We start from the raw sequence: 27,827 nt of genomic DNA, 5'->3' as shown, positions 1-27,827 counted from the left end.
ACGGAGTCACTGAGAAAGAACAGGAAAGAGATAAAGCAGATAAACCCAGAATTAGTATCTGCACAGGTTACTGTAACCAATTTTAGAAACAAAAAATAAATCTTATTTATTTATTTATTATATTTATTGTATAGTTAAATCGTTACGTAAATCTGTATTTTTTAAATCTAAACGTTCAGTATATCTTTCCTTTTCTCTCTGACGTGAAAAGATAAATCGGAGAGATGAAAACTATACAATAGTTTAGGTAAAATGAACAAATTTATAACGTTAAAGAGACACATTTAATTCAACCAGATGCTATAGTGTCAAAGTTAAAAAGACGTGTCATTTCACACATAGAAACGAAAACTTACTGAAGGAAGCAGAGATGAACTGGGACAAAAAGTATGTAAATAAATTACATTATTTCTTATTAACATAATTATTAATATAATAATTAGTTTATACCCTTCTTGGCCAGTGTACTTCGATTTTGTTCTTATTTTAAGTGAAATACAACAGCAGTGTAATATTGTCAATTACTTAAAACATTTTTTCTTATTTGTAAATTATGTTATTTAACAATTATATATTTTTTTTATATTTATTTAGGTGAGATTGAAAGCTTTGAATATATGTAGGTGAAAGAACATAGTATGATATTTCTGAAAGAATTTGGAAGATGTACAGCAACAAATGAAAAATGTCCAAATTGTGGGCAGATTACAAACACATCTTTTTCAAGGCTTGTGAAAGATAGTTGTGGCCACACAAAGTGCAGATTATGTCTACTGCATGAAGAACATGGATGTAAAATCTGTCAAACTGAGCATCATGTTCAAGAAAAAGATGTTCAGGAGTATATAGGTAAATAACTTCTGAATTTTTGTCTTTTTATATTTTTCTTTAACTGTATTTATGATTGAATAATTTGTTATCTTGCAATAATAAGTTATAAATACAGAAGAACCAAGTATCAAGAATGGAGAGCTAAATAATGCACAAAAAACGTCTAATGAAGAGATTGTGTTGCCATTGGAGTTGGTCATCAATAAGGAATCAAAGTCTAAAGAGAGTAATTCAGATTCAAATTCTGCCACGTGTGGATCATCAAGTTTGGATCTCTCTGAAAATGTTACTGTAGATAACAATGATGAAACTTATGAATGTATAACGATAGATGATTCAGTCACTGATGATGATTCTAACAAAGTGTACATTCCGAAAATCGAGCATTACAATATAGCGTTGAATATCGAAAATCATTTGAGAAATGACAGTAATTGTGATTCGAAAAACCTGCAGAGTCCACGTGCAGAAAATGTAGATATATTATTTTAAATATACTTTATGTGCTTTTATCATTATTATATCGATAGAAAAATTTTATAATTTACTAGTGAATTTTTAATGTTGTATGTAAAAACTAAATATTGAAAATTATTGATAAAATTAAATTAGAATTTTTAATTAAAAATTAAATTAAATTAGAATATTATACAAGCTTACGAAACTTTTTTTTTTTTTTTTACAGGACACTCAGGCGAAAACGAAAATTAATACAAAGATTGTAAAAAAGAGCAAAAATGTCAAATATCGTAATCGTAGCCACATAATAATAGTACCAGGCACCCCAGAAAAGTACAAGTGCAATGTGTGCAATAAAATTTTTCGTAACAAAAAAGGTAAATGCTACCATGATGCTTGTGTGACAGGCATCAGGCCATATCAATGTACCTTTTGTGATAAAAGCTTCGTCAAACGTTCTCACTTTGAATATCATGAAAGAGTTCATAGAGGTTATAAGCCATATAAATGCGATCTCTGTGAAAAAGCTTTTCCTCAGCGAAATAAGCTCAACAGGCACATGTTGTCTCATAATAGTAAGTATACTTTACAATTATCGAATTAATTATAGTATATAAGAGAATGATTTACACAACTCGGTTCTGTGTGCTATTTTTAAATTATTATCTTGAATAATTATTTTTTAATAATGGAAAAAAAATATATATGTATATAACTGTAATTACATATTCTAGAAGAAAAGCAGTTTGTATGTTCCGAATGCAATAAACGGTTTAGTAAGAAGGATGATTTAAAAAATCACTTGAATGTACACAACACCACTGTTATATATAAATGCAAGTCCTGCAACAAATCATTTCGCATGTTAACTAATTTGAAACGTCACATGCAAACTCATACGAGTAAGTATTAAAAAAAAAAAAGAATTTTTTTTTTAGTTCTGTTCAAATTGCGAACAGAAATTTAGTTTATAAAAAAAAAATATGGTGAGATTAATTATTTTACATTTAAAAAATTGTAAATGATAACGAATAAATGGTTGCAGGTGAACGGCCTCACAGATGTGATCAATGCGACAAGAGTTTTAAAGACCGATCTTTATTAATACGGCATAAACGGATTCATGGGAAAGAAAGACCATTCTCTTGCGCTCACTGTAACAAGGTTTTTCTTTCAAAGAGTGAATTGCAAAGACACTTAACTGTCCATTCAGGTGCGTAATTTATAATATTTTCATATAACGATGGAATCTCGAATTTTTCTTGATTTTTTTATAGACGAAAAACCGTTTTCTTGCGAGTACTGCCAGACGCTGTTTAGACGCAAGGATAATCTAAATCGACACATCAGGCACCATCATACTGAGGATTTTAATTGCGAGGTAGCTAAAACACCAGTCGTTGAGACGGACCAAAATTGTACGGTAAAAAGTAATCAGCAACGACAAAAACAGAAATCGAAAAGAACGCAATCAAAAAATACCGGTAAAGTCACTGCGACGTTTGTGAGTTCTCGTGATCAAATTAATTCACGGCTCGATTCTATGGGCAATATCACACCTGTAATAAAAGCTACTAGTGAAGTGAGCAACGCGGTGCCAGTGATTAATGGACCCATCAATATTAGACGGCTAGAGGACGGCTTATCGGACAGAACCGATAAAAAGATATTCACATACACAGAACCGATTCCAATCGCTGAGGCAGTCGTGCTTAATTGTCGGATTGAGGAAAAATTGTATCCACAAAGTGCCAGCAGTCACGATTATTTTATGCGCAGCTATCTTAAAGACAAAAATTCTAAGGTAAATTCATATCCTAATAATAAATTAACGTCGCAAGAAAATCATAATCTCGCGACGGCCGCAACCTCGAAAACTGAAACTCTTCTTCCGGGAGTAACCGCGGATCAGATAAATTCCACGACAAATGTCTACAAAAAAATAATAACGAGTTGTGAAGAAGACAAAGCCAATCAGAATAAAGATAACGATGAAAAAGAAAGCGAAAAAAATGGTGAAAGTACGAAGAACACTCAGGATTATGAAAATTTAGATAGCACCGTTTCTTTTCGAGAATCTAATTACGTCTCTACGATAAAGAAGCACACAACACAGCAGTTGGAAAACTGTTCGACCGAAAATTCAGCAAATAGCGACTTGGACACAACGAAGCACGCGATACTGCCAAAGAGTTCTCAAAACAGTTGCGAAAAGAAGCAGAACGACATACACTGGAGACGCAGAATCGCGGAAACGCTGAAGCCGTTCTGATCTCGTGCGAATCGACTTCGAATTACGATCATAACTGAAGTGAACTCCGCAGCATACATAAGCACATGTGCGATACAATAGTGAAGAAACATATGAAACATATAGTAAATCTTCCTCTTTTATAACAAAATTTTTATATATATCGAACTTACGACTGACACAGGTTTATCGCCCTTTTTCACTTTTTTAAATATACATTTTATATTGATCTTAAATCTTTACATAGATACATAAGTACTTTATAATCTTCTGGAATTGCTAATCAAAGACTGATTATGAAATACTGATCGTGTAACGCTCGATATAATCATTAAAAACTAAATAAGAAAAATAAAATATCTGAAATCCCACATAGAAAGTATGAATACGATTAAACATAACGTAATAACAATTTATTAGCACATCCTCTTCTTAATTCTTGGGATCAGTTTACATTATAAATAAGGCAGATTTATCGTATCGTTTACATAATTATTAGTGTGATGATTTATTTACAATAATTAAATTATTTTCACAATAATTGCACCGCGATTAAATTATCTCTGTATCAGCCTTATATAAATATTTAATTAATTAGAAACGTTTTTATAGAATAAGAGTTTTTAAGATTTACATGGAAAAGTTCTTGATGAAAACAAATTTGTAACTATATATAAAATGAATGTTAATAACGCCTTCAAATATGTATGTATATATGTTGTAAACTCGTCCGTTTTGCAATTGCAGTTCTCTCATTACTTTTTATATTTTTTTTATTTTATTTTAGGGCGTGTTGAACATCGCGTTTTTGTTTGATTTTGCAAAATCAAGTCTTGAAGACAGAAATGCCTACTTTTACGAACTCATTAATTTGTAGAACTTAGAAAAAAGGGCGACAGAATAATTTGAGTAAGCTCAAGATTCAACGCGAATCAAAAAAGTTATTCATAGTCCTCTTCATCCGGTCGGATTTGAACTTGAGGAAACCGTCTAAGAGCTTGGTGCTGCTGCTGCTGCGGCCGTCTAAGCTGAAGGGGTATGTTGACCTCTTCGGGGCTACGGAATACCTGATTCACCGGGAGACGAAACTGCGAAAATCCTGTAGACTGCGGACGGGCCGACGTGGGAATGCTGTTCAAACTTGGCTGTGGACTCACAAGGACCTGTACAAAACCTAACCATTAACGTATCAATATACGGTCGATCAAAAGGCAATTGCATATAGTAGAAGCGGAGAAGAGACTAGTATGGTCTGTTTAGGTAACATCAACAGTTCGAGAATTAATCCCTGGCGAGTAACGCAAAAGCTTTAGTTGATAAAACGTAGAAGATCGAGTCTAAAACTTTGATAGTTTAAAAAATCTAACTTGTAATTTACAGCTTCTAATTAATACCTGTGGAGCAGGACGACGCACTGGAGAAGGCGTCGGAGTGATCTGATAATCGCTGGATTCCCTCTCGTCTGTGTAAATGTCAGAGGGATAATACCTCTCGCTGTATCTCAAAGTGACATTAGGCTTGGTTTCGGCTTCCTGCTGATTAAGCGGCTTGTACAAGTATTCGTTGACGAAATGATATTGCGAGCTCTTTTGGCAGCTGATATCGCCGCTGGGTGGCATGCAGATTAGATGTACCTAGTACGACAAAGGTAATAAAATACATTTTACTTTTATTAGAGTTAAACGAATAATCTATGGAAGATACTTGTATTATTTTAGAATTAATTAATTGACGTAATTAAATAAAAAAAAGAAAAAAGAAAGAAAAAAAATGCAGTCGGACATTTTACCGACCTGGTGGAAAGTGAAACCCTCAGGACAGATCCACGAGTGCCTGGCGTTGTCTTGACAATAATGGAAGACCTCGCAGTTGAGATCTTCGTCAGCATAGTAACCAGTCTGCTTGTTAACGCAATCGAATCTGCTCTGAGGAAGAAGAAGGCTCAGACGATCGGGCTCGTCCTTTTCCTCCTCGATTTCCTCCTGAGTAGGCCCATTCGGACCGAACTGCTGTGGCTGTCCGCTCCGACTGGAGGAACGTGCTGGTGAACCAACACGGATCGCTTGAGTATAATCGCGAGAGTCTATCGATGACGCCGTGGGTTTACGATATAACTGCAATAATACAACGAAGTAAGCGTAATCTTTTCCTTCCTTCTGCTTGAATAAATGCATACAATATTAAAAGTGATATTTTAAAACCGACCGGCTGCTGACTCCTGTAAATTGGCGTCGGCGACGGCGTTGGGGTCACCGCGTTATCTTCATAACTGTTATCGCGGAATCCTTGGGCCGCGCTTAAACCGGGCGAGTAAAGTGGTCCTAGGCTACTTGGCTTGCCGGGAAAGGAAACAGCTCTGGTTTCCAAATCGTAAGAATTCTGCGCCGCAATGGCGGAACTTAACAATCCTAGTAGCACCCAATACATCCTGCAAAAACACAGAAATTAGTCGTAATTCACCGCTAAGAAAAAAAAAAAAAAAAGTTTTATTTATGTAAGTAATTATCCAACAATTAAATTAATTATTAAGAGAGAATGAGAAAGAGGAAGAGATCTTGATCATATATATATATCTAGATAAAATTTTCTAAATTATTTTACATTTATTATCATAAAATGCATTAATTTCTCGCGTTATAATATATAATTATTTTGATGACGGACGAAACGACAAATTTCCATCATTAAATTTATTCATCCGCCGCTTTAAATTGAAATGATAGTTATGCCTGCGTTATCACTTTCGATTTTGTGATATCCTACGATACAAATGGGTGCATTTTGAGGATATCGATGGCCAAGATCACTTTCTCTCGCGTGCGTGCGTGCGTACGTGCGTACAAATTTAATAGACGTCGATTTACGAGAAAGTACGGCAGTACGGTGGCTGCGATTTCTCAAATAAATGTTCTTTCGCCTCTGTAATGGTACTGGTATACGATTACAATCCAGTTCGATATCTCAATTCAAATCCGTCGGGGTCGTTGCCCGAGAGAGTCTCAAACGCCTCTTTTTTTATTATTTTTTAAATATAGATATATATTTTTTTTTCCTGCTTCCTTTTATTCCCGCGCGATAAAAGTTAAAAGAGACGCGAACAAAAATTCTCGATATCATTTATTATCGTCCCTCGTTTTCTTGTCACTTGTTAGTTCAATGGCAAAACAATTAGAAACCAGCTTTCCAGGTGCATGTATGCCACATGCCGCGTTCGAGAATTATTATGGAAAGCACTCGAGCCCGTTGAGCACGTCATCGTCATGACCGAAATGGCTTTAACCGATCGTGAAACCGCCGTCCGAGTTTTGCACACATAGAAAGTAACACGCTTTCCTCACGCCTGTTCCTCGCAAGATCGATTCTCGTTGCTCCTATTCACAAATCATCTCGCCACCGATCATGTCGGCCGTTGAGCGAGTTCCCTTTCGCCTTGAAATCGCTTTCGGATGATGCGTAATTTTTTTTTTGTTTTTCTGTTTTCTTTTCTTGAATAAACTGAGGTTATTTAGTACCGCGAGAATCAAATTATCTGCATTATACGTAAATGTCGATGGGCGCGCGAGAGATCCCATTGTCTCGAGTAGTTATGACGTCACGATTTTCGGATTCTTTTACCGGTAATTGAGCACATAGTACGTATGCAGACAGCGAAGTGTCTCTGTATCTTCGCTTTAAAACAGAAGACGTTTGTCTCAAATGTGGAAAAGAAGCTGCATGAGAATTCTTGCGTGTTTCCAATTGCCATGGATTGTCGCAGTAATTTTACGGAGAGCTTGGATGTAAGCGTATCGAAAGGGCAATTTGTAGTTACATAAGAAATATAGGTCAAAGGTAAGCCTACCATTTTCCACGTAATAAGGCACTTATGCAACGTAATTCATTAATTTGTTAATTATTATTTTATTTTTATTTTTTTAAAATTTTTTTTTTTTTTACTTGAATTCGCCGGTCGCTTCATTAAATTTGACGTTACATTAAAATTAGGTTATGTTAGATCACCGGCTGCATTATTAATTTGTTTAAATTATTTAAATAAAAATTGTTAATCAAAAATATATTTGACAATTGCATTCTATTGTTTGCAGAGGGTGTACATCAATGTGCTCACGTGCATACACGTCGTGTTTAATGAAAATTCCTCGCCGGTATTTTTCTGCGCTCGCCAGATTAAATCCGATAAAATCCGAGCAAAGTGAAAGTGAGAGGAGTTCTTGGTAAAAATGCCGTGTAAAAATGTAACACGTTTGACAAGGCGTGTGAGACATAAAACATTACATCGAAGCTCGGCTCATATATCTTCATGAATAACACAACAGTCGAAATGACGCCGAGGATTACGAAACAAATATTAATTTTTTATGCAATTTAGCAAGGTCACGGTCATCGTTAATAGACGAGAAATTAACATGTTCTCTTATCGGCTTAATAGCATTTTTAAATTAATCATTATTACAACTGAATATGCTGTGTGATTATTCTATTAGACGCTGGATTCTATTCTGATTTGAGAAGCGCGAGACAAACGGATGTAAAATATACGCAAATAAAATTATCAAGGTGCAAGGTACGTGTATTAAAGTTTCACAATTTTATTTAAAATATATCTATATGTAAACGAGGTGGCTAGACCTCCTCGAAATCCGGTCGTTATATTTTAATGACCGAGGGTTGGTCCGAACAAATTGTTTTTATTCGTTCGATCAGTTTCTCTAATTTCGTCATTAGAAAAATCTTGTAAACTTTCTCCACCAAACAGATCGCATGAATGAACGTTACTATTGATATAATTCCCCGCGATAACGCGTAATAATTTGTTATATTTTTCTTTTTCTTTTTTAGCGAAATGACCGCATGACTTGTTCACCAAGAAAGTGTGTGTATAACGTACACCAAAAGGGCGTTCTCTACAACGCGGCGGTAACTGACTTCCCGCCTGTCGTGCAAAGAAAGCAATATATTGCATAATGGAAAAAGAGATAGTTGTCCGGTAAGTATCAAATGTGGTATATAGTGTAATACACATAACTCGACCGGTTAGCTTGAGGAAATCTCAAATAGCTGCCACCGGGCAACATTTTTTTTTATAACGCCTTGCAGGTACAACATACCACTCAATTCTTTTCTCGTTTTATTCTCTCATTATTTCTTCTATTTTTATCGGTAATAATTAATCGATTTCTTTAACTGGTCAACAAAGTTGTATTACATTTTTAGTTTGAAGAAACAAGATAATAATAATTTCATCCTTGTTGCTTAATGTTTTATAATTTAAAATATTAAATTAAACACATTATAATACGATTGTTTCAAATTAATTTTAATATTATACTTTAATAGAAATAATTTATTATATTTATAACGAATTGGTTGTACTTGCTACTTTTTTATGCACAAGACTATCAAAAAAAAATTTTTTTATGAAGCTTCTATTCCGATATACTGCGAGGCATTAAGCTGATCTGTGTAAATGCGGGTGAAAAATAAATGGAAGTGAATTTAAACGTATTCAATGGTATGTTACAGAAACAGGAATACTTTCTCTAAAGTAGCAACATTGTTTTAACTGATATGTCGAAGGACTTCAGACGTCCGCCAGCCTGAGGAATTTTATAAAATTATTGGTCACGCACGGTGGAGCAAGAATTATGACACGTGCCTAGACAGCAGCCAACGAGAAAACCAGTTGAGTGCTCCGCAAAATCAGTTGATTGCGAGATAAGGAAGTCGATTATTTAAATCACATTTATCTCGACATTTTATCGCAGTCGTTAACCCTAGTGTATCGATCGCATTCTTCTAAGTTAATCAAGTGTTGAATTTTATTTATTAGAAATTTAATTTTTGAAAAGAAATTTTTATTACTGAAGATGAGTTAAATTAAAAATAAGCGTATTAAATACAACTTATTAATATTTGTGCAAAGAGGATTTAAAGAATTTAATCAGAGTATGGAATATAAAGACAATTATGCTAAATATAAAGTTTATATTATAGCAAAAAATATAATATAATACTTTATTGTTGCGGAATTAATTATAAAAGTAGAAAGATGCAATTAGAATTAAAAATTTTGGCATATTTAACGATCTGTTTTATTAAATAATGAATTTGACTATTTTCAAATATTTTTAGATCAAATCAAGGAACGATTGACACAGTACAATGATGCATGGTTTAAATCCTCTGGTCCTGTGAAATATATATTTTGGTGGCGTTGAAGTATCACTGATTTAAGAGCCCACTTACCTGTCACTGACGAAATTACTAGGACAGTTCGATAAGACGGGCAAAATACTCTGAGAAATCAACAACACACGCGTTCTTAATCTTGGCCACCCGGCATGTCACTCTCTTATATAGCGTATACCGCTGAAAGTTGCCTCCACCAGATGAAGTAGATTCGATCCTTTTCAAGGTAGTGGGAGATTCCTCGCGTCTGCATCCTCGTAGGCCTTCTGCAGGATGCACCTGTTTGTAAGTCAAAATTTATCTTATTATTATAATTTGCACCCGCGTTTGTTTCTACACTCGTCACTTAATGGCACTTAATTACAACAAGAGATCAACAAATATTCTTAATTATGGGCAAAAAAATTGAAAGCTTATTGCATCAAACATTTTCTTCCGTGTATTTTAACTTTAAAAGCTTATTTTTAACTATATAAAAATCTTAATAAAAAATGTTACTATACATGTTGTTGGAATTGAAAGAGATAAATGCTTAGTCGTCATTAATTTTAAGAAAAGATTTATAGATTGCGAACACTCAATGTAGCAAGTCTCACATTCACCTGCATCATCGAAAATAAAGAGTCGTTCATCATTTTTTAAATCTTATGCTCTGAAACTAAAATGAAAGAAAGGAAAACCAGGTGCACCCACGTGTAACTCGTGATATTAACAATTTTGCAGCGCAATTCCGAGGAAAGCATAATTGTAGATCGCGATTATTGAGGAAGTAAAGATGTATTCTCCGATATACCCTACGGTGCATAGAATCAGGATCGCATCTTGATTAAACGCAAGATGCGCGGTAAAATAGGAATGCATAATTTAACATCAGAAACTTGGCGAATCTGATCTGTCGATCATTCCGGAAGATCGGCTGGTGAATTCACCAGCAGAATCCAGAAAGCGAATCACGCCCTTTCCTGTGTCGCTTCTTTTTCCCTCAACTTTCCACTATTCAGCCATTCAAGTAGATAAACGGATCAAATTTCTTATTCCGAAGCATCTAATTATATGTTCTATCAGAGTACCAATTTATTTCAATTTTTATTAGTGTCTTTTAATTTTTTTTTTCTGTCTATTAAACAGCGTGCTCTCCAAATATGTTTTATTTTTAATTTTAGAATCGCGCCACAAGTATTTTATTTTTCAAAAAATTTAAAGCAACCAGATTTTCACGTTTATTATGTAAAACGTTTAATTTTTTTTTTTTTTCTTAAGTATTGCCACGTGGAACTTGTCACTTAAATTCGCGACCCACCTTCGATCAAGCGTTACGTCCTGATTAAATTTTCATACATCGGTCGTCGACGTAACTTTCTTACCGCCCCGCCCGACAGGTTTTACTTCCGCCTTAAAATATTGTAACGTAATATTTCTTTGTATTCAACTTGTACAGATCTATTTCTCGGTTCTGATGTAAATTCATTAGATTTCATTTTTACAACTCTTTGCAATCAGGTAGCAATTATATACATTCACAGCTTTTGTAGAACTTATATGGATAATATCAATAATAGAATCCGATTAATAAGCTTGCTTATACCGTTGTCAACGTATTAATACATTATATAATATACAAATGAGGATCAACTATTTATCGAGATAATTCATTGTTATTTCCAGACACGAGTTTATTATATATACGTTGGGAATTCGTCACTGTCAGTGAAAAGAACGACCTTCGTCTGACGAAAGAAAGTCCGATCCGCTTCCATAAAATTTCAATAAATCGACCGCCAAACAGTGCGTTGAATTCAATGGGGAAACGAGATCGAAAGTCTCGTGGTTCTCCACCCGCGGAGAAACTCACCACTGACACGCTTTGTTTAATTTACGCCGATTGTATCGACAATGGACGCCAATTATCCTAGAAGGAAAGTAATAACACTTGATCCCACCCCTTTCTCTCCCGTTTCTTCCGTCGATAGGATTCTATGTAATTGGCAATATAATTTTTTATAACTTGCTTACGTACTTGAGGCTTAATTAAATTAGCAATAGACCATTAGTGCAAACGATCAAAAATAAATCCAGACAATTCGACAAAACGATCTATGAATCTAATGGCCGATAAAATCTAAAATTATTATCCGAAATTATCATTCTGTTCGAAAAGCGATTTCGATAGAGAAGTGGACATACAAAATGTTGCACGTTGCAGACGTAAAAGAACACTTTCACCAAGCATTTGGGCCTGATGGAGAAAGTTCCTTCAACCTCCGTTCCACCTTTGTTAATCAGAAATTCGACTGGAAGATAAATTAAAATTTATTTAATTTTTATGAAAATTTTCGAGATAATGAAATCGATCGTGACGATCTATTCTTTGAGGTATTGAACCTCCATAAAGACTGACATTTACTTTCGTGCAGTACGAAATAAGCTGAGAAATTAAAATTTGTAAATTTTTTTAAGAGAACACCGTTTAACTTAATATACTTTTTTTTAAAATAAACTACTATGGTTTTTAATTTTTTACGAATTCTTTTTATAGATTTTAGAATCAGTGCTGAAGCGAGAGCTTGAAGATACCTCTTCACGAAAATGATGGATCGGTTGTTAAATCCCCCTCTTTTTTATATCAAGAAGAAAGTGAAAGAGGACATCGTCTAGATCAAGAACGGAGAAAGGAGTATTAATATATATATATATATATATAGAATCGGAAACGTGGTAGGGTTGATTGGGCTTTAGATTGATTCGAAATGACATGTTAACTAAAATCAAGGCCAAGGTAAGACGCGAAGACGTGGTCTTGAGCCAGCTAGTGAAATTAAAAACCTGGAAATATTATCATACACAATAATACACTACATTATTAATTAGTGTACTTTTTAAATGAGAGCAGAAAAGGATTTTCGAGCTTACAAGTGATACGTTACAAGTAATAATCATCACGTAACAATCGAACAGTTTATAATTTTATAGCGATCGAGTAGTTTATGCAACAGAATCCGATCTCGATTCGCGAACTACCTGGAAAATGCGGAAATCTGGCGTAGCATGCTATGCAGATTTTTCGCTTCTCAATATAAACCAATTTACATATATACATTGCGTATTGCGTAAACGACGCATAACATTAAAATGAAATAGTGTCTAAGCCCGAGTGTCAGAGAACACGTATGCGAGGTGTGGTCTCTCAGCCAACCAGTATTATTCAATAGTCTTGAAAATGTCACATATTTGATTAACATTTCCAACGCTTGATGATATGTAATATGACATAATAAGAAAAGTGAAATTAATTTAGTGTTATCTTATATGTACTTTTGTATATCGTGTTACAATTCTAAAAATTTCTATATATATTTATTTAAATAAAAATTACTTTTTATTCACATTTCAAAATTACTGTAACTTTGTTTAATAAATCAAGCGATTAATACTTACATTTATATATACACTTTTCCACATTTTAATATACAGTTAGGTTTTTTTTACTTTTAAGAAACCAGCTGTATTGGAAAAATATTTCGCATTTGCTTCGTTCACTTTTTTCTCCGCAGCTTGTGGATTGACAATTTCAAGACCCTACGCAAATAATAATTAAAAAAAAATTAATTATTAAATTTACCCTAAATAGTATCAAAAGTATAAAAAATTCAAACATACTTGTAGAGGAGTGAAAGCCACGCTGGAAGCAGTACCGGAGACTTGCTTTTTGACAGTGGTACTGCCACCCCATTGCTGCTGCTTCTGAAGATTCTTTTGAAGCGTTTTGGATATTCTGACCTTCGTTTTCTCATCAATTTGCGGCAATCTAATCCGGCCCGTGCCTGCCTTGCCGATTGTACCTCGCGAGTAACCAAGATCTTCTTGATAAGCATCACTCTCAATCTGTAATCGTAATAATAATTCAAATAATTTTTTAATTATCTTGAAAGTATTATATTAGTCATAAATTAAAAAATATTCAGTATAACTCACGTCTGCAAAGTTCATTCTGTTGGCATGCTTTTTGAATTCTGTAATCGCGTATCGTTCCTTCATTTTGCGGACGCGTTTACCACCGCGCTTTTTTCGACCAGGATCGATCGGTTTTGGCAGTGGTTTCACAAATTTCACGGGTGGCGGCTCTTGTAATTTATCCAGTTTCTTTTCGATCTCTTCACGTAACATTTGACCGATGTGGCCGTCCGTGCTTTCGTGACAAGAATCTACTCTAGCTGCCAACATGCTTTTTGATGCCACTAATCTTGCCGCTTTCCTTCGTAAGTCCTGCAACATTATTATGTTATTATGATTAAATCCATTAATAAATTCTAATTTTTTTTAATTTTTATTGTACATAGCACACAAGAATAAACTTACAGGAGGAGTTTCCTGTACAATGTCTGAATAGTATATAAATCCTGTATGGGGTAAAGTAGTAACTTGCGAAAATCCAGAAAGTGTAGTTTTCTGAGATCCAAGGACCAGAAGATTACAAGCTGGCATCTTTGAAAGTTTTGTCAAACCGCCAGCAACACCTAAATTTAAAAAATTGATGATGAATTGCAAAAAATTTATTTTTAATACCTATTTGTAACTTTGAACAATATACATACCCATAATCTTGGCAGCTGTTGATGCACCAACAATTATTGATAGGTTTGGTGCAATAAATGCCATTCTGCTTTCCACATATTCAAATATCTTTAATTTACAATTATTTAGCTCCACTGCCATATCACAAGCCTCACAAATAGCTTCTTTCTCTTCTTCTGTCAATAACTGTCTACATGTCAGAATATAATACTTTTATAATAAAAATATTTGTACTTTAATAAGTTTTATTAATATTTTATTTTATGTATTTAAATATTACCCCTGAGTTGTTGATGCTGTCACAGAAACAACCATGATAGTAGCTTGAGTGAGGAACTGCTGTAGAATTTCATTATTTTTGGCTCTATCCAAATCATTGCCTAATTCTCTGACAGTCATTACATATTCCAATGGTCCAACTACTAAAGATTCCAATTCTGGAAATCTTTTTGAATACTTATCTCTTGTAAATCTGTGTATAGTAGCTGAAAAATATAAAACAATTAATATTACTCTATAATTTTTATTAAACTATAATAATATCATTAATATACCATGCAATATAATTACTTATTTCATTGTCAATTTTGACTGCCATATTATTAGCTTCAACTATCAATTGATATTCTGGATCAGATTCTACAGGTCCTATGATATCAGTTGATTTCCTGAGTACTTTGCTATATTTCTCAATCTGCAACATAACTTGTTGAAGCTGTTCTGAGTCTCCTAGCTTAGCTAATTCTCGAACAGAAGACACCTTTATCTCTGTATAAAAAAAGAATAGCCAGATTAATTTTATGTAATACATACAACGGTCATAAAATCTGAAATAATATTACAATAAATAATATATCAAGTATATTAATCTGTGCAAAATAAGTTAAGTGTATAAAAATAAATTGCTATAGTGAACCAAGCTAACCTTCCTCCAAGACTTTGGAAACCGAAGTCGGAATAAATTCCGGCTCCGGTTCCTCCATAACAACGTCGCCATCGTCATTTTCCTCGAGATCGGCAAGAAGCTCGTCAGCCAAAGACATCTCTCCTCGCTACTCACTATTTGCACGTAAAAACTTTATAATAAATCAATCACCGGCAAAATACAATCATTAATAATCGTACAATTTGTGAACAAGTATACATGCGCCAAAACTGACACCGCCAGCGCCAACCTGCGGGCTTCTTTCGCAAACGCAGATCCACCATTATAATAATCCGTACCTCTGGATTGGATGAATCTATATATATTTTACGCCTTGATTGGCTCTCCAAGAACTTACGTAATGTTTCGTTTCATTGCCGCCTTTACGTTCGCGAGCCACTTTAGCTTCAACTCTTCCAAGTTTTCCAACGTCTCCTAACTATTCGGTATTCGCCATTGGCCGTGTAATCGTTTCAAATTGGCGGAGTTGTGCGTAATTGCGTATCAGTCAACGTATATATCACACGTCAGCGATTTTTTTTTCTTCCCTGATTATTCGTGATTCAGCAATATTAGGCAATTTGATTATTTAACTACCGCGTAACCTAAGAGTCGTGCAGTCCGCGCCTTGTGCCACCGCATCCGTTCTGGTAGCATTTTGCCAGCAGATTTCGATTATACCGGAATAAGCGAGAAGGATCGCTCGCAAGATGACCAAGGCAATCTGCGTTCTTCTAGGAGAACCTGTCAAGGGAATCGTTTATTTCGAACAAGAGGTAAATGTCTCTTTTTTTCTTCTTGCCGGCAGTTTGGCAATGTCATGACATTCTTCAGATCAATCTTGGTATCTTTCGAGGAAAAAAAACCGGTGTTTTTTAAGCCACAAGCTCTTGAAACATTTTTTTATGTAATGATACTTTTATGTTTTATTTAAATTAGACTCATCAGGTTCACCTGGGTCATGCTACTGTACTTGTATATTTTTTAATTCGTTGAATGAACTCAATTATTCTTGTGCTTTTTTTTTTCTTTTTTATTTATCCTGACAATGTTCAACAGTTGTTGATTAATAATTTTCTAAAGAAATTTACTTAAGTCTATAGAATTTGGATTAGTAAGAGCTTAATTTGCATTACAGGATGGTTCAAATAAGGTGAAGGTGACTGGAGAGCTTTCTGGCTTGCAGAAAGGTCTGCATGGTTTTCACATTCATGAATTTGGTGACAATTCTAATGGTATGATTAATTTAGATCTAATAAAATTATTTAATGAAATGTTACATTATCAATTTTTTTTTTTTTAACATACAGTGGCTTTGTATTCAAATTAATTTCTCTTAGTTTTTAATTTAATTTTTAAATGTCTAAAAATAAAATATATATTTTATCTATTTTTTATACTTCTTTTAGTTGTAAATGCATAATAATTTTTAAGGATAAGCTGTAAATATAAATAATTTATATTTTTTAATTCTTTACTAGGTTGCACAAGTGCAGGTCCTCATTTCAATCCATTAGGCAAAGATCATGGTGGCCCATCTCATGATGTGCGTCATGTTGGAGATTTAGGAAATGTACAAGCTGGTGCTGATGGAGTTGCAAAAGTGGACATCACTGACTCTTTAATTCAACTCAGTGGTCCATACAATATTATCGGTCGAACTTTGGTGGTATGTAGTTATTTTAATTTTTTTTTTTTTTTTTTTTTTTAATAACAATCGACAATTTTATAAAATTATATGATTTTTAGGTCCATGCTGATCCTGATGATTTAGGCCAGGGTGGTCATGAGCTGTCGAAAACAACTGGCAATGCTGGCGCTCGTCTTGCCTGTGGTGTTATTGGTATTACAAAGTAAACTGATACACCTGATTGCAAAAAGTTAAATATAAAAATAGGGTTTATGATAAAAATTAATTATTTTCTTATTACTTGGTTTGTAGCATACAATTATGCAAATGTTATCGCTATTTTATTTGCTATAATATTATAATGTATATGATGAAAGTTTTTATTTTTCCTAAATGTAACATTAATAAAATATGAAAATTTTGCTTTACATATACATATATATAATTTCAGAATATATTAAGAATATTTCTTTATATTTATAAAGGTAGTACACGTTTTTGTCAGTACTAGCAGTAAATATCGGAACGTATCTTTAATTAAATGTGCGATGAATGCGTATCTGAAAATGTATCGGCGGCCCAATTTTCCAATTGGATTCAATTATTAATCTTATCTTATCATGGTTCCAATGATAATACTTCGTTGATCAATAGCGCATGTAAAAATATAATGTAAGCGTTCAATGTATCAGTTTCGATTGTGGACAAGATTGTGAAAAGGTGCCGCAGAACTTCTGCAAGCATAATGTCAAAATATCAATCGAGGATTAGTATCGTTGACGAATATAATGAATATAGTAATTCTGAATTCGACGAAACTGATGATGAGAGGTAAGAAAAGTTTAAAGGAATTGAATTTTTTATATCGTTTGAAACTCCTGTCTAAATAAAATCGAACAAATAAACTTATATAATTAGATAAAATTTTTTGAGCATTACGTAATTTGCTGGAAAGTAAGCAAAGAGTTAATAATAGACAAGGTAACTTGCAGTTTGCAGAAAGACTTACCACCGTGGGACGCGTTTGAATATTATCCTCCAGCGGAAGATGGATCTACGAACAAGAAATGTTTAGAAATCGTCGTTTGGTTATTAAAGATGTTTATTTACGGGCTGGTAATTACCATTGTTTTATGTAGTGGTATCGTTTCAAAATTATCTATTTTAATTGCTGCCGCGCAATTATGGAAAAATCAATCGTTACCCAATTGTACCCTAGGTAAGATTTTAATTAAAAATATATTCAATTACAAATAATAAAAAATACAGTTATTGTATTATGTAATATTGAGCGTAATATTGAATATACGTACGTTCTTTAACGCAAAACTCTTAAAATTTCTTAGAAAAGGTAGAGGAGCAGTTTTCTACCAGAAGCATGCAGGACAATCATGTTAAATGGACATGGTGTCTGATTTTTATATTTCTCGTACCGGAATGCCTTGGAGTGTTAAATACCGTATGGAATCTTTTATTCAAAGAAAAATTGAAGATACCAAAAAAAGGAAGCATTCTATTTATGATTGTAATAGACACGCTTCATACGATTGGTTTAATATTATTTATTTTTATCATTTTACCAAAACTTGGCGTGGTCCAAGGCGCCGCGATTTTCTGTTGTCTATGTTTCATACCAGGTTGTATGAGTAAGTAATTAATGTGTTAATTATCTTTCTTCTTTTGTTATTAATTACATTCTATTTTAAAGTAATGTTTTTTTGTTGTACACCGAAAGGCAGATCTAGCGTTTTCTGCGGCGACAGCGGCTAGCGTACGTAATCCTAGGCGACAGAGGCAAAAGACAAAAGAACGGAGAGAAATCAGTCTTCGGCAAACCGGCCGGCGCGGTATATTACATGCGAAACAAGTGAAACTCGACGCACACGACGCTAAAAATCACGTTCGCTAGCTGCCGTCGCCATATCTGCTTTTCAGCGTACAACTTTAACTTTGACGCTTACGATTGAAAATTTTTTATAGATTTATTTATGCGAAATGAGAAAAGCCGGTATGAATGCATGCGCAAGCTGAAGTTAGTAAAAATTTTCGATTGGCTGGCATTAATCAGCCAAATTACCGGAATGTTATGGCCTTCGATCCTTTATATCGAACCTGACGTCGATGTGTTGTTGATGTGTCTTTGTCCCATTACTCTCGTCTTATGTTCAATTCGCTGGTGGGGCAATTTTATGTCGTCGTCTTGCGATAATAAACGTACGTTGATAACGATTACAAGTAATGGTTATAAATAGAGAATTTTTTAAAGGCAACCTTATGAAAAAAAAACAAGATTAAAAATAGAGATAATAAAATATATTGCGATATTTCCAATTCTAAATTGCAATATTAATTATTAAATTATTATTTGTTGGCGAATTAAAAATAGGTCTGTGGCAATGCTTGTTTCGTGTGAAAGAGGATCTTCAATCGGGTCAGTACATTGCGCACGGATGCTCTTCTCTTTGGAGGATAATTACTTTTATCATAGGTGTTCTTGTTGTTAATGTGTTGAAAGGAATAGATGCTAACAGTTTCTTTTCACCGAGATTCGATGAGACATTTACTCTCTATATTTTTATAATTCAAGCTGTTTGCGCCATGGCGATGTATCAGTCTTGTAAGTTAAAATAGTCAAGCACATACATATAATATAATTTACAATACATAGTACATTAGATGACACATAAGAGTGCTTTTATTACGATCTTTTAACTTTCAGGTAAATTCTCTTGCAGAACTCTTATGCATAAATTCGGTTTCGCAGTTCCAACGAACCTTGTTAGTCTGGTAGCGGTGTTTTTGGCTGCAACGTTATGCATCGCCAGAAAAAACGATAAATGTATCTTTTCTAGCATTATTCCTGACAATCTTTATATCGAGGAATTTTTATTTCAAAATTGGAACGAGTTTCGTTCTAATTGGTGCGTTTATTTTTGGCCGGTGTGGATTTTGTCTCAGATGTGGATCACGAATCATCTGTGGATCACCGAGAACGAAAGACTGGCACAAGCGGAAAGAATCTTTTTTATAATCACTTACGATTCGCTTATGATTGATCAATGCTTGGCATTAAATAGGAAAACGCAAAATGAGGTAATTGATCAAGACTGCAAATCAGAGGAGCACGAACACGAAAAAATTGATCGAATCATGAACGATTCAGAGGACACGCCAGCAGCTATTGATAAATGTAAAGATCACGAAACGATAATTTACGTGTGTGCCACAATGTGGCATGAAGAAAGAAATGAGATGAATCATTTAATCGGCAGTATTTTGCGTTTAGATAAGGATCAGTGTGCAATAAATGTAACGCGGAAACATTACCGAGTTAAAAGTGAAGACTTTTACAAATTGGAAAGTAAGTTGCAACCAATCTCTCGTAAAAAATTATAAATGTTAAAAGATTAACGAAAATTGTTAATTGTAATAATGATATATTATTAAGAATCGCAAACTTTTGGCGTGAGAAAATTATTAAATGAACTTGTTGATTATAAGTTTATATCGTATGTTTTTTGAGATCAGATCACATTTTTTTTGACGATGCATTTTGCTGCATGCACGGCTGCGTTGGTTTATGCAATCACGACGAAAATGAGACACAAGTCAATCATTATGTGATTACGCTAATAGAGACGGTTCAAAAAAATGTGGAGAACTTGTTAATGCATTATTCGCCACCTGCTAAATATCCAACACCTTACGGAGGTCGTCTTGTGTGGGTGTTGCCAGGAAAAAATAAATTAATAGTTCATCTAAAGGATAAAAATAAAATTAGACACAGAAAACGATGGAGTCAGGTATGTGAAGTCATTTTTTAATTATAAAAATTTAACGCTCATAGTATGTATGCACATACGTAATGCACATGTAAAATAAAATTAAATACGTAAATATTATAAATTAGTAATTTCATTAAACTGTTATCAGAGAGAAATGATTAATTTTATAATTAACAGTAAAGAGTTTTTTTAAAAGAATCTGAGAAAAATACTTCATTTTATTTCTTCGAGGTGATGTACATGTATTATCTTCTGGGATATAATTTAATGAAACAACCGATTGATATGAATCGGAAAGAGACTATTGCCGAGAATACATATATTCTTACATTGGATGGAGATATTGATTTTCAACCGGCTGCGGTTAAAGTTTTAGTGGATCTGATGAAAAAAGATAGAGATCTTGGTGCCGCGTGTGGCCGAATACATCCGGTCGGATCAGGTACCTACTCATAATATTAATTAATATTAATATAAAATATTAAAATAATCTAAAGAACGTTTTATTAAAATTGTCTCGTTAACTGTGATTGTAATCTGAAAAATAAGTTTTCTTTGGTGTTCACAGGTCCAATGATTTGGTTTCAAAAATTTGAATATGCTATTGGACATTGGTTACAAAAATCTACAGAGCATACGATCGGTTGCGTGCTCTGTAGCCCTGGTTGTTTTTCGCTTTTTAGAGCGAAAGCGTTAAAGCAGCCCAATGTAATAGCAAAATACGCTACTAAGTCTACCGAAGCCAGACATTACATTCAATATGATCAAGGTGAGGATCGATGGCTTTGCACATTGCTTCTTCAAGTGGGTTCTCGGGTAAGTTATTAACTTAATTTGTTTAGAATAATATATGACATAATTTCCCTTTCTCTCTTCTCCTCTTTTGCTTTTCTCTATTGTGTAAGCTGCATATGCAAAATATAGCTTTAGAATTAATTTATTTGTATTAGGTTGAATATTCGGCAGCAAGTGATGCATACACACATGCACCAGAACTTTTTAGAGATTTCTATATCCAACGACGTAGATGGATTCCTTCTACTGTCGCAAATATTTTTGATTTATTGATGACTGCTAAAGAAACGCGAAAGGTGAATAACGATATCTCGTGGTTGTACATTGTTTATCAATGGATTCTAATGGGTACGTATTTAAAGGTAAAATTTTTATAATCTGTCAAGTCAATAAACTGTTATTATTGCAGGGAGTACGATCCTGGGGCCAGGTACGATATTCTTGATGTTGGTTGGAGCGTTTGTCGCTGCGTTTCATATCGATAATTGGACCAGTTTCTGGTACAATCTAATTCCAATTGGCATATTCATCGTAGTTTGTTTTATCTGTAAAGAGCGTGTACAGGTATAAAATTCAATTACATTAATTTTTTTTATGAATAAATTTTATATTATAATACATTAATGATGTTAATTTGCAGTTAATAGTAGCAGAGATTATCAGTGCTATATACGGTCTAGTGATGGTTGTCGTTCTGGTGGGAATTATGTTACAAATTGCTGAAGATGGGTGGCTCGCACCCAGCAGTCTTCTCTTTTTTATTGTCGCGTGTCAAATGACAATAGCTGGACTATTACACCCTCAGGAAGTGACTTGTTTATTTTGTGGTATTATTTATTACATAACTGTGCCATCCATGTACATGCTGTTAATTATTTTTTCTGTCTTCAACGTGCATAATGTTACATGGGGCACGCGTGATTCAAAGAAACCTAATATTGTAAGTTTGTAATTTTTTACGCACGTCTATACGCGACGGTAGAACGTAATTAATATATCCTAAAAATTAATTTTATTATAATTGCAACAAAACAGGTTGTTCAAGATGAGCAGAAGTCCACAATAATCACTAATCTATCCGAAGGATTTATGTTAGAGAGAAAAAATAAGCAAGTCAAAAATGAAAAAGGTACATGGGAGTTTTCTTTAGGGAATCTTTTCAAATGCATCTGCTGCATTAATTCAGGAGTTAGTTACGAAGAGATGCAGTTGAATGAAATTAACAAGTCTCTACAACAGATAAACGAACGTTTGAACTTACTGGACGGGTATGATAAACTTACAATCATTATAAAATAATTATAATTATGTTATAAGTAAAATTTATTAATAAATTTAATATTAATATTTCTTTTTAATTTTTTATTTATTAGTTTATTAATTATTATAAGAGATTTCAAATATTTAGTCTCGGCTCGATCCTACTGTGTTTGTATTATTGATATTTATAGATTACATGTGCTAAATATGGAAACTAGCAATGTTGCTCAATCATCTTCTAATGCTAATGTATACCCAAGATCATATTTTTCGGTGGAAGAGACAGCAGAACAAGGAATGCATGAAGAAATAGAGTTACAACACTTAACTAATAAAAGTGATCGAGAAAATATGAGCTACAAAGACGTCGATGACGATGATAGTGACGTTCTGACGCAAATATCTGCAGCATCAAGCCAAGATCGAGCTAGTAGTTTCCTCATTAGTCCGTACTGGCTTCAAGATGAAAGATTACGAAGAGGTGTAGTGGATTTTTTATCAAAAGAAGAAGAAGAGTTTTGGAAAGATTTAATTTTAAAATACTTGCTACCTATTGAAAGCGATGAAGAAAGTCAAGTAGGTTGGATTTATTTTTAATCTGTAAAAGAAAATAAAAATTAGGCAAAATAAAAATTTACTAATAGCATAAGATAAAAGTTATAAAATTAATTTCTTTTTAGAAGAGAATAACTGAAGAATTGATGAATTCTCGTGATGCGTATTTGTCAAAATTTTTCCTTTTGAACGCTTTGTTTGTACTAATTGTATTCTTAATGCAGTTAAACAAAGATACTTTGCATTTGCAATGGCCACTAGGAATGAAGTACAATATTACGTTCAATTCAGAAAGAGGAGAAGTAAATAATCATAATATTACAATTAAATTACTGTAAAAACTAGTTTAGATTTAATAATTAATTTATTGTTATACATATAATTTTTTTTTAATTTGTAAGATTAAAAACGTAAACTATATGCATCAATTTCTTAAAGGTACATGTAACTAAAGAATATTTAAGGCTCGAACCGATAGGATGCCTATTTATTGCCACGTTTATCAGCATATTAGGTATCCAATTTTTTGCTATGCTGGTTCATCGATTCGACACATTTTCTCATGTACTCGCCAATACAGAACGTCCTTTTTGGAAGAAGGTAATATTAAAAAGAAAGTTAATACAAAGCATTGCAATTGCATCAATACATAAAAATAAGTAGCTTACATAACTTTTTTCTTATTATTTCTTTTTTTTTAGGTGACTTCGAAAGACAAAAATGTTAATGGAAACTGTATTAGTAAAATATCACAGACGATTCAACAATTGGTGGACGAAGATCTTAATAAAATTAGACGAAGTAACGTGACTGTTCCCAATAAACAAAATGAACATACATCAATGAATACTTCGAAAGAATCGTTGAAAAGATTTGCAAACTTTGCAAAACTATTTCGAGATAAACTTCGTGATCCACGTTCAGGTATAATCAACTCTTTGATAGCTGTGTGAAATAGTCGTAGTTTGTACATGTCCGTACATCAATATGTCGGGATTTAATTGCATTAAATAAATCGTTTTTTTATTAATCTTTTTATTAATATCTGAAAAATTAAAATAAACGTTTTATATTTCAAATTATTTAATATTTTGGCAGTGTAAAAAGCAACAATATTATATACTACATAAAAATACGCGACGTGTACATATATATACAAGTCAATATCTAATGACATCGATTGTAACATTTCGTACTTTTAATTTATTTCTTTTTTTTTTCTAAATATTTTTTGTTCTTTTTTTACAGGTTTATCGCAACGTCTGTCTTCACAAATGTCGAAAAAAGTATTTGAGGATTTCGAAAAAAAGCGATCGACATTTTTAGCTAAAAGGGGAAAAATACGGACTCGATTTCATGATTATGATGATGCTGATAATTTGAAATCTTCGAACCAGAATCCTTTACAAGCCGGACCGTCAAATTCTTATCAATACCAATATGATAATCCAGGGTTTCAACAAGAGAATTTGTAAATCGTGTTCGTAATTTCTGATTGAAGAAGAATCCTTAAACGTAATATTGATAAAATATCGAGTTTAAAAACGGAAGAAAAATTTAAAGTTTGAACGTTTAATGTCGCTTTAATGAAATTAATGTCTCTTTTGACTTTTATGCCCTCGAGAACCTTTCCCATCTTTAGGACTTGGAGGAATAACGATACGTCCAGTGGCAATTTCATTTCGATCGGCGGACTCGTCGATTTGTTTTTGAGCCTCGAGAAAAAACATGAGATCCCGGTTCTGTTCTTTCAAATCGGTAATTTCCGCGTCTTTTGTGGACAATTCATCTTGCAATTTCTTATATTTTTCTTGCCACGAAGTCTGATTCGATTGTAAAGCTTTTCGCAAATCTTTTTCCTCCATCAATTCCGCTTGTATTTGTGCCAATTTATTAGTGGAGTGCTGTAGACGTTTATCTAGCGACTGTTTGTCACGATTCAACGTCGCGAATTGTTTCTGGAAAAAAAGTATACGATGTTTTCAAAAGAGAATTAAAATGAGTGGTATTGAAAAGAATGGAGAAAAAAAAAGGAAATACAGGAATGAAAAAGAAAGAAATAATAAAAATAATAAAATATTAAAGAAATAATAAAATAATAAAAATAAAAGACAAAAAGTCGAGATAGAAGAAACGGAGGAGATAAGATAATGTTTATTATTATAATAATTATTAGAAATTATATTTTTATATAGTTATATTTTTGTAATTAGAATATATACTTTTAAGAATTAATTACCTTAAACTGTGAATTTTCTTCGAGCACTTGTTCCAATTTATCTCTCAATTCGGTAATTTCTGTTATGGAACGTTGTTCCGACCGACTGAGCCTCTCTTCATAATATTGTCGTTGTGTTTCTAATTGTGATGTTAACAAATACGTGAATTCTAACTGTACCGAATCTACTTTATCTTCTACTGCAGCACCTTCGCTTTTGGATGCCGAGCTACCTTCCACCATTTTACCATCTTTATCTTGTAGCAGCCTATGCACAAAATTATCACCTACGTAATCCCAGACGCGATTATTACCTAACTGCATCGCGTAGCAGTGGTGTGTGTCCCGGTAATGTTCAAACGCATGTCCCTGATGATAACGTGAGCAGCCTATGTGACCACAGATCAAGCAAATCCACAGTGCTTCATTATTGGCATCTGCAACTAAAGAAGTTCATTTGTAGCATATTAAAGGAGGCTTCCTTCTCATTTATTTCTATTTAACAATAATTTAAGAAGCCCTAGAATTGCCTATCTTTTTTTAAGATTTTAAGAAATTTCCTAAGATGTGTTAATAATAGATGCCGCGATCTATTTATCAAATCTTTTGCTCGATAATTTATTACAATTAAAAGGATATTTACCACATTCCATGCAACGACTCTCTGCCAGTGGTTCTGGTGTTTGAGCATATCGACAGATCGGACAGGATGTGTCGCCCCATTTAACGAGACAACTAGAGTGGAAAGTATGGTTGCACAATATCGTTAAAATTCCATCGACACTCTCATCCATTCTTTCGAGACAGACGGGACAGGACGGTAATTCTGTGTGTCCACTAAGTGGCATTCCATTGTCTCCTACTTCCACTCGAGATACAAATACCATGTGACAAACTATATCTGGTTCAAGAGAGTTATAGGGAGCACCGTTAAAAGTTTCGTAGAATTGACTTGCAGCACTCTAAAATACCGTAATATTACTACAATTTACATTTTGCAGTGGATTAAATTAAAAGTACATTTAATAAAATATTTAATTATTTACCGATGATCTAAACGTGATGAGAGCCATGTACTGGTTTGGACTACCGTCTCTGAGGATTCTAAAGTGCTGTATGTCTTGGTGACAAGCTGCTGTGAAAGTTAAAAGATCGTGGCAAGTCATTGTCACCGGTACCGATAAGATACAGATAGTATGGCTGCGATCTGCAGCACATGGCATTTCAGTTAGCTCACTGTAATAAAACGATAAAATTGCAAATAATTAATATTACTAAGCCGTTAATATAAAAGATACGCAAAGGTGTCTCTTACGATTCAATATTTTTTAGCAAAAATTTTCGAAAGAAATTATTTTATTAGCAGTTGTTGCAGCTATATTAAATTACATACAAGGTGTCCGCGATTAAATAGAAATAATATTTGCCTGTCGCACTCACGCGCCTGTAGCTTTTTTTATCGATCTCGTAAATTAATTCTATTTAATCGCGGTCTAAGAAAAAAAAAAGAAATAAACTTACTCTTCTTTGAAAAGATGAAGAATGCCTTTTGTAACTTCGACAAAGGGGTTTCCGGAGATAAAATTAATTTGATCAGGCGAGGTACAAGCAGCTGCTCCAGTTATTTCTGCGGGAGTGGAACTCGCAACGTGATTCGAATTTGCAAACGATGTCTCTTCGGAATTGGTTCTCGAGAAGGAATGCGACTTGCTCGTACCTTGGCTCGATAGTAAAGGAGATGTTGTTTCTGTCACATTTGTATAAGTCTCTATATTAATATCCCTCGGTTCCCTGCAACCTCTCGTTTTCTTTGCAGCCATGGTACCTATAGTTATTACATTTTTTATGTGCATGACGCTTTATAATCATTGTAATTTCGATTATATCTCGATTGCTTTTCGTACAAGCTGCAGATTTACCTTAAATTGTACGCGGTTACGAGCACAAAGCATTTATACTCACTGGTGGTTTCTTCCAACTCCGGATCACAAATCTCGATGCGAATAACGCATAAAGACACCAAGACAGCCGATGAATTCATACCACATAATTAAATTGCAACATTAATAAACATGATGAACATTTCTCCTTTTTTCTTTTTACGTCAGGTTAGAATTCTCGATCTACGATGACTACAGTTTGCTACAGTCTATATTGTTGCATAGTGTTGGTACCACAGACTTCTATATTATAATATATAATATAGACTTCTATATTATAATATAGAAGTCTGTGGTTGGTACTATTGACAGCTGGGTTGCAAAATTGGCAGGAGTGCCTGCGACCCTGGCCTAAATTCCGTCATTCCGTGCACTCCGTATTTCCGTATAGTTAGCAGATACCAGCTGATCGAGCTG

The 27,827-nt window shown here is 33.6% G+C and overlaps 6 protein-coding genes and 1 long non-coding RNA gene across 18 annotated transcripts; 4 read left to right on the top strand and 3 right to left on the bottom strand.

Moving 5' to 3' along the window:
• The first annotated feature begins 46 nt into the window (after positions 1 to 46).
• On the top strand, positions 47 to 3,608 carry LOC139104362 (zinc finger protein 892). 2 transcript variants are annotated; one of them, XM_070659790.1, is made up of 7 exons: positions 47 to 387; positions 595 to 849; positions 947 to 1,305; positions 1,517 to 1,865; positions 2,025 to 2,192; positions 2,336 to 2,503; positions 2,568 to 3,608. In XM_070659790.1, exons 2-7 carry the CDS (start codon positions 639 to 641, stop codon positions 3,560 to 3,562), a joined length of 2,250 nt encoding a protein of 749 aa, XP_070515891.1. In that variant the 5' UTR covers positions 47 to 387; positions 595 to 638; the 3' UTR covers positions 3,563 to 3,608. The 2 variants fall into 2 exon arrangements, with proteins under 2 accessions (XP_070515891.1, XP_070515890.1); XM_070659789.1 differs by having other exon boundaries at positions 935 to 1,305.
• An 874-nt stretch (positions 3,609 to 4,482) lies between these two features.
• LOC139104368 (uncharacterized) lies at positions 4,483 to 7,006 on the bottom strand. 7 transcript variants are annotated; one of them, XM_070659804.1, is made up of 5 exons: positions 6,880 to 7,006; positions 5,747 to 5,969; positions 5,335 to 5,655; positions 4,936 to 5,175; positions 4,483 to 4,704 (listed from the first exon to the last, which is right to left on the bottom strand). In XM_070659804.1, exons 2-5 carry the CDS (start codon positions 5,966 to 5,968, stop codon positions 4,483 to 4,485), a joined length of 1,005 nt encoding a protein of 334 aa, XP_070515905.1. In that variant the 5' UTR covers position 5,969; positions 6,880 to 7,006. The 7 variants fall into 7 exon arrangements, with proteins under 7 accessions (XP_070515905.1, XP_070515898.1, XP_070515901.1 ...); XM_070659797.1 differs by having other exon boundaries at positions 6,718 to 6,943; XM_070659800.1 differs by having other exon boundaries at positions 6,305 to 6,897.
• A 174-nt stretch (positions 7,007 to 7,180) lies between these two features.
• On the top strand, positions 7,181 to 12,986 carry LOC139104373 (uncharacterized). Of its 2 annotated transcripts, none has more exons than XR_011546022.1 (6): positions 7,181 to 7,372; positions 7,627 to 8,105; positions 8,381 to 8,528; positions 9,065 to 9,223; positions 9,674 to 10,015; positions 12,267 to 12,986. It is a non-coding gene; the product is annotated as an uncharacterized lncRNA (long non-coding RNA). The 2 variants fall into 2 exon arrangements; XR_011546021.1 differs by lacking the exon at positions 12,267 to 12,986 and adding an exon at positions 11,396 to 12,239.
• Positions 9,869 to 15,438, bottom strand: Prp31 (pre-mRNA processing factor 31). 2 transcript variants are annotated; one of them, XM_070659795.1, is made up of 9 exons: positions 15,228 to 15,438; positions 14,873 to 15,070; positions 14,583 to 14,787; positions 14,323 to 14,492; positions 14,087 to 14,244; positions 13,703 to 13,993; positions 13,388 to 13,612; positions 13,166 to 13,306; positions 9,869 to 10,009 (listed from the first exon to the last, which is right to left on the bottom strand). In XM_070659795.1, the coding sequence occupies exons 1-8, from the start codon at positions 15,343 to 15,345 to the stop codon at positions 13,202 to 13,204; spliced, it is 1,470 nt and encodes a 489-aa protein (XP_070515896.1). In that variant the 5' UTR covers positions 15,346 to 15,438; the 3' UTR covers positions 9,869 to 10,009; positions 13,166 to 13,201. The 2 variants fall into 2 exon arrangements, with proteins under 2 accessions (XP_070515896.1, XP_070515895.1); XM_070659794.1 differs by lacking the exon at positions 9,869 to 10,009 and having other exon boundaries at positions 13,084 to 13,306.
• Positions 15,439 to 15,664: 226 nt separating this feature from the next.
• On the top strand, positions 15,665 to 17,285 carry Sod1 (superoxide dismutase 1). Its single transcript, XM_070659821.1, has 4 exons — positions 15,665 to 16,003; positions 16,366 to 16,462; positions 16,709 to 16,896; positions 16,977 to 17,285. The coding sequence occupies exons 1-4, from the start codon at positions 15,938 to 15,940 to the stop codon at positions 17,082 to 17,084; spliced, it is 459 nt and encodes a 152-aa protein (XP_070515922.1). The 5' UTR covers positions 15,665 to 15,937; the 3' UTR covers positions 17,085 to 17,285.
• Positions 17,286 to 17,903: 618 nt separating this feature from the next.
• Positions 17,904 to 25,487, top strand: LOC139104376 (chitin synthase chs-2). Its single transcript, XM_070659816.1, has 17 exons — positions 17,904 to 18,076; positions 18,204 to 18,503; positions 18,838 to 19,071; positions 19,244 to 19,474; positions 19,577 to 20,218; positions 20,386 to 20,660; positions 20,874 to 21,084; positions 21,211 to 21,458; positions 21,593 to 21,785; positions 21,847 to 22,001; positions 22,078 to 22,377; positions 22,473 to 22,705; positions 22,889 to 23,273; positions 23,378 to 23,554; positions 23,691 to 23,852; positions 23,954 to 24,176; positions 24,501 to 25,487. Exons 1-17 carry the CDS (start codon positions 17,956 to 17,958, stop codon positions 24,725 to 24,727), a joined length of 4,317 nt encoding a protein of 1,438 aa, XP_070515917.1. The 5' UTR covers positions 17,904 to 17,955; the 3' UTR covers positions 24,728 to 25,487.
• Positions 23,598 to 27,763, bottom strand: LOC139104377 (BRCA1-associated protein). Of its 3 annotated transcripts, XR_011546023.1 has the most exons (7): positions 27,433 to 27,763; positions 26,992 to 27,295; positions 26,517 to 26,706; positions 26,114 to 26,432; positions 25,492 to 25,913; positions 24,601 to 25,210; positions 23,598 to 24,297 (listed from the first exon to the last, which is right to left on the bottom strand). XR_011546023.1 is itself a non-coding variant. In XM_070659817.1 (6 exons), exons 1-6 carry the CDS (start codon positions 27,509 to 27,511, stop codon positions 24,845 to 24,847), a joined length of 1,680 nt encoding a protein of 559 aa, XP_070515918.1. In that variant the 5' UTR covers positions 27,512 to 27,763; the 3' UTR covers positions 23,598 to 24,844. The 3 variants fall into 3 exon arrangements, 2 of the variants coding, with proteins under 2 accessions (XP_070515918.1, XP_070515919.1); XM_070659817.1 differs by having other exon boundaries at positions 23,598 to 25,210; XM_070659818.1 differs by having other exon boundaries at positions 23,598 to 25,210; positions 25,492 to 25,907.
• Between the last annotated feature and the right edge of the window lie 64 nt (positions 27,764 to 27,827).

The sequence above is a fragment of the Cardiocondyla obscurior genome, linkage group LG07 (genome assembly GCF_019399895.1).
Source record: "Cardiocondyla obscurior isolate alpha-2009 linkage group LG07, Cobs3.1, whole genome shotgun sequence".
Taxonomy (NCBI): Eukaryota; Metazoa; Arthropoda; class Insecta; order Hymenoptera; family Formicidae; genus Cardiocondyla; species Cardiocondyla obscurior.
Note: the sequence above shows the minus strand (reverse complement) of the source record. Positions and strands in the feature narration are given on the sequence as shown.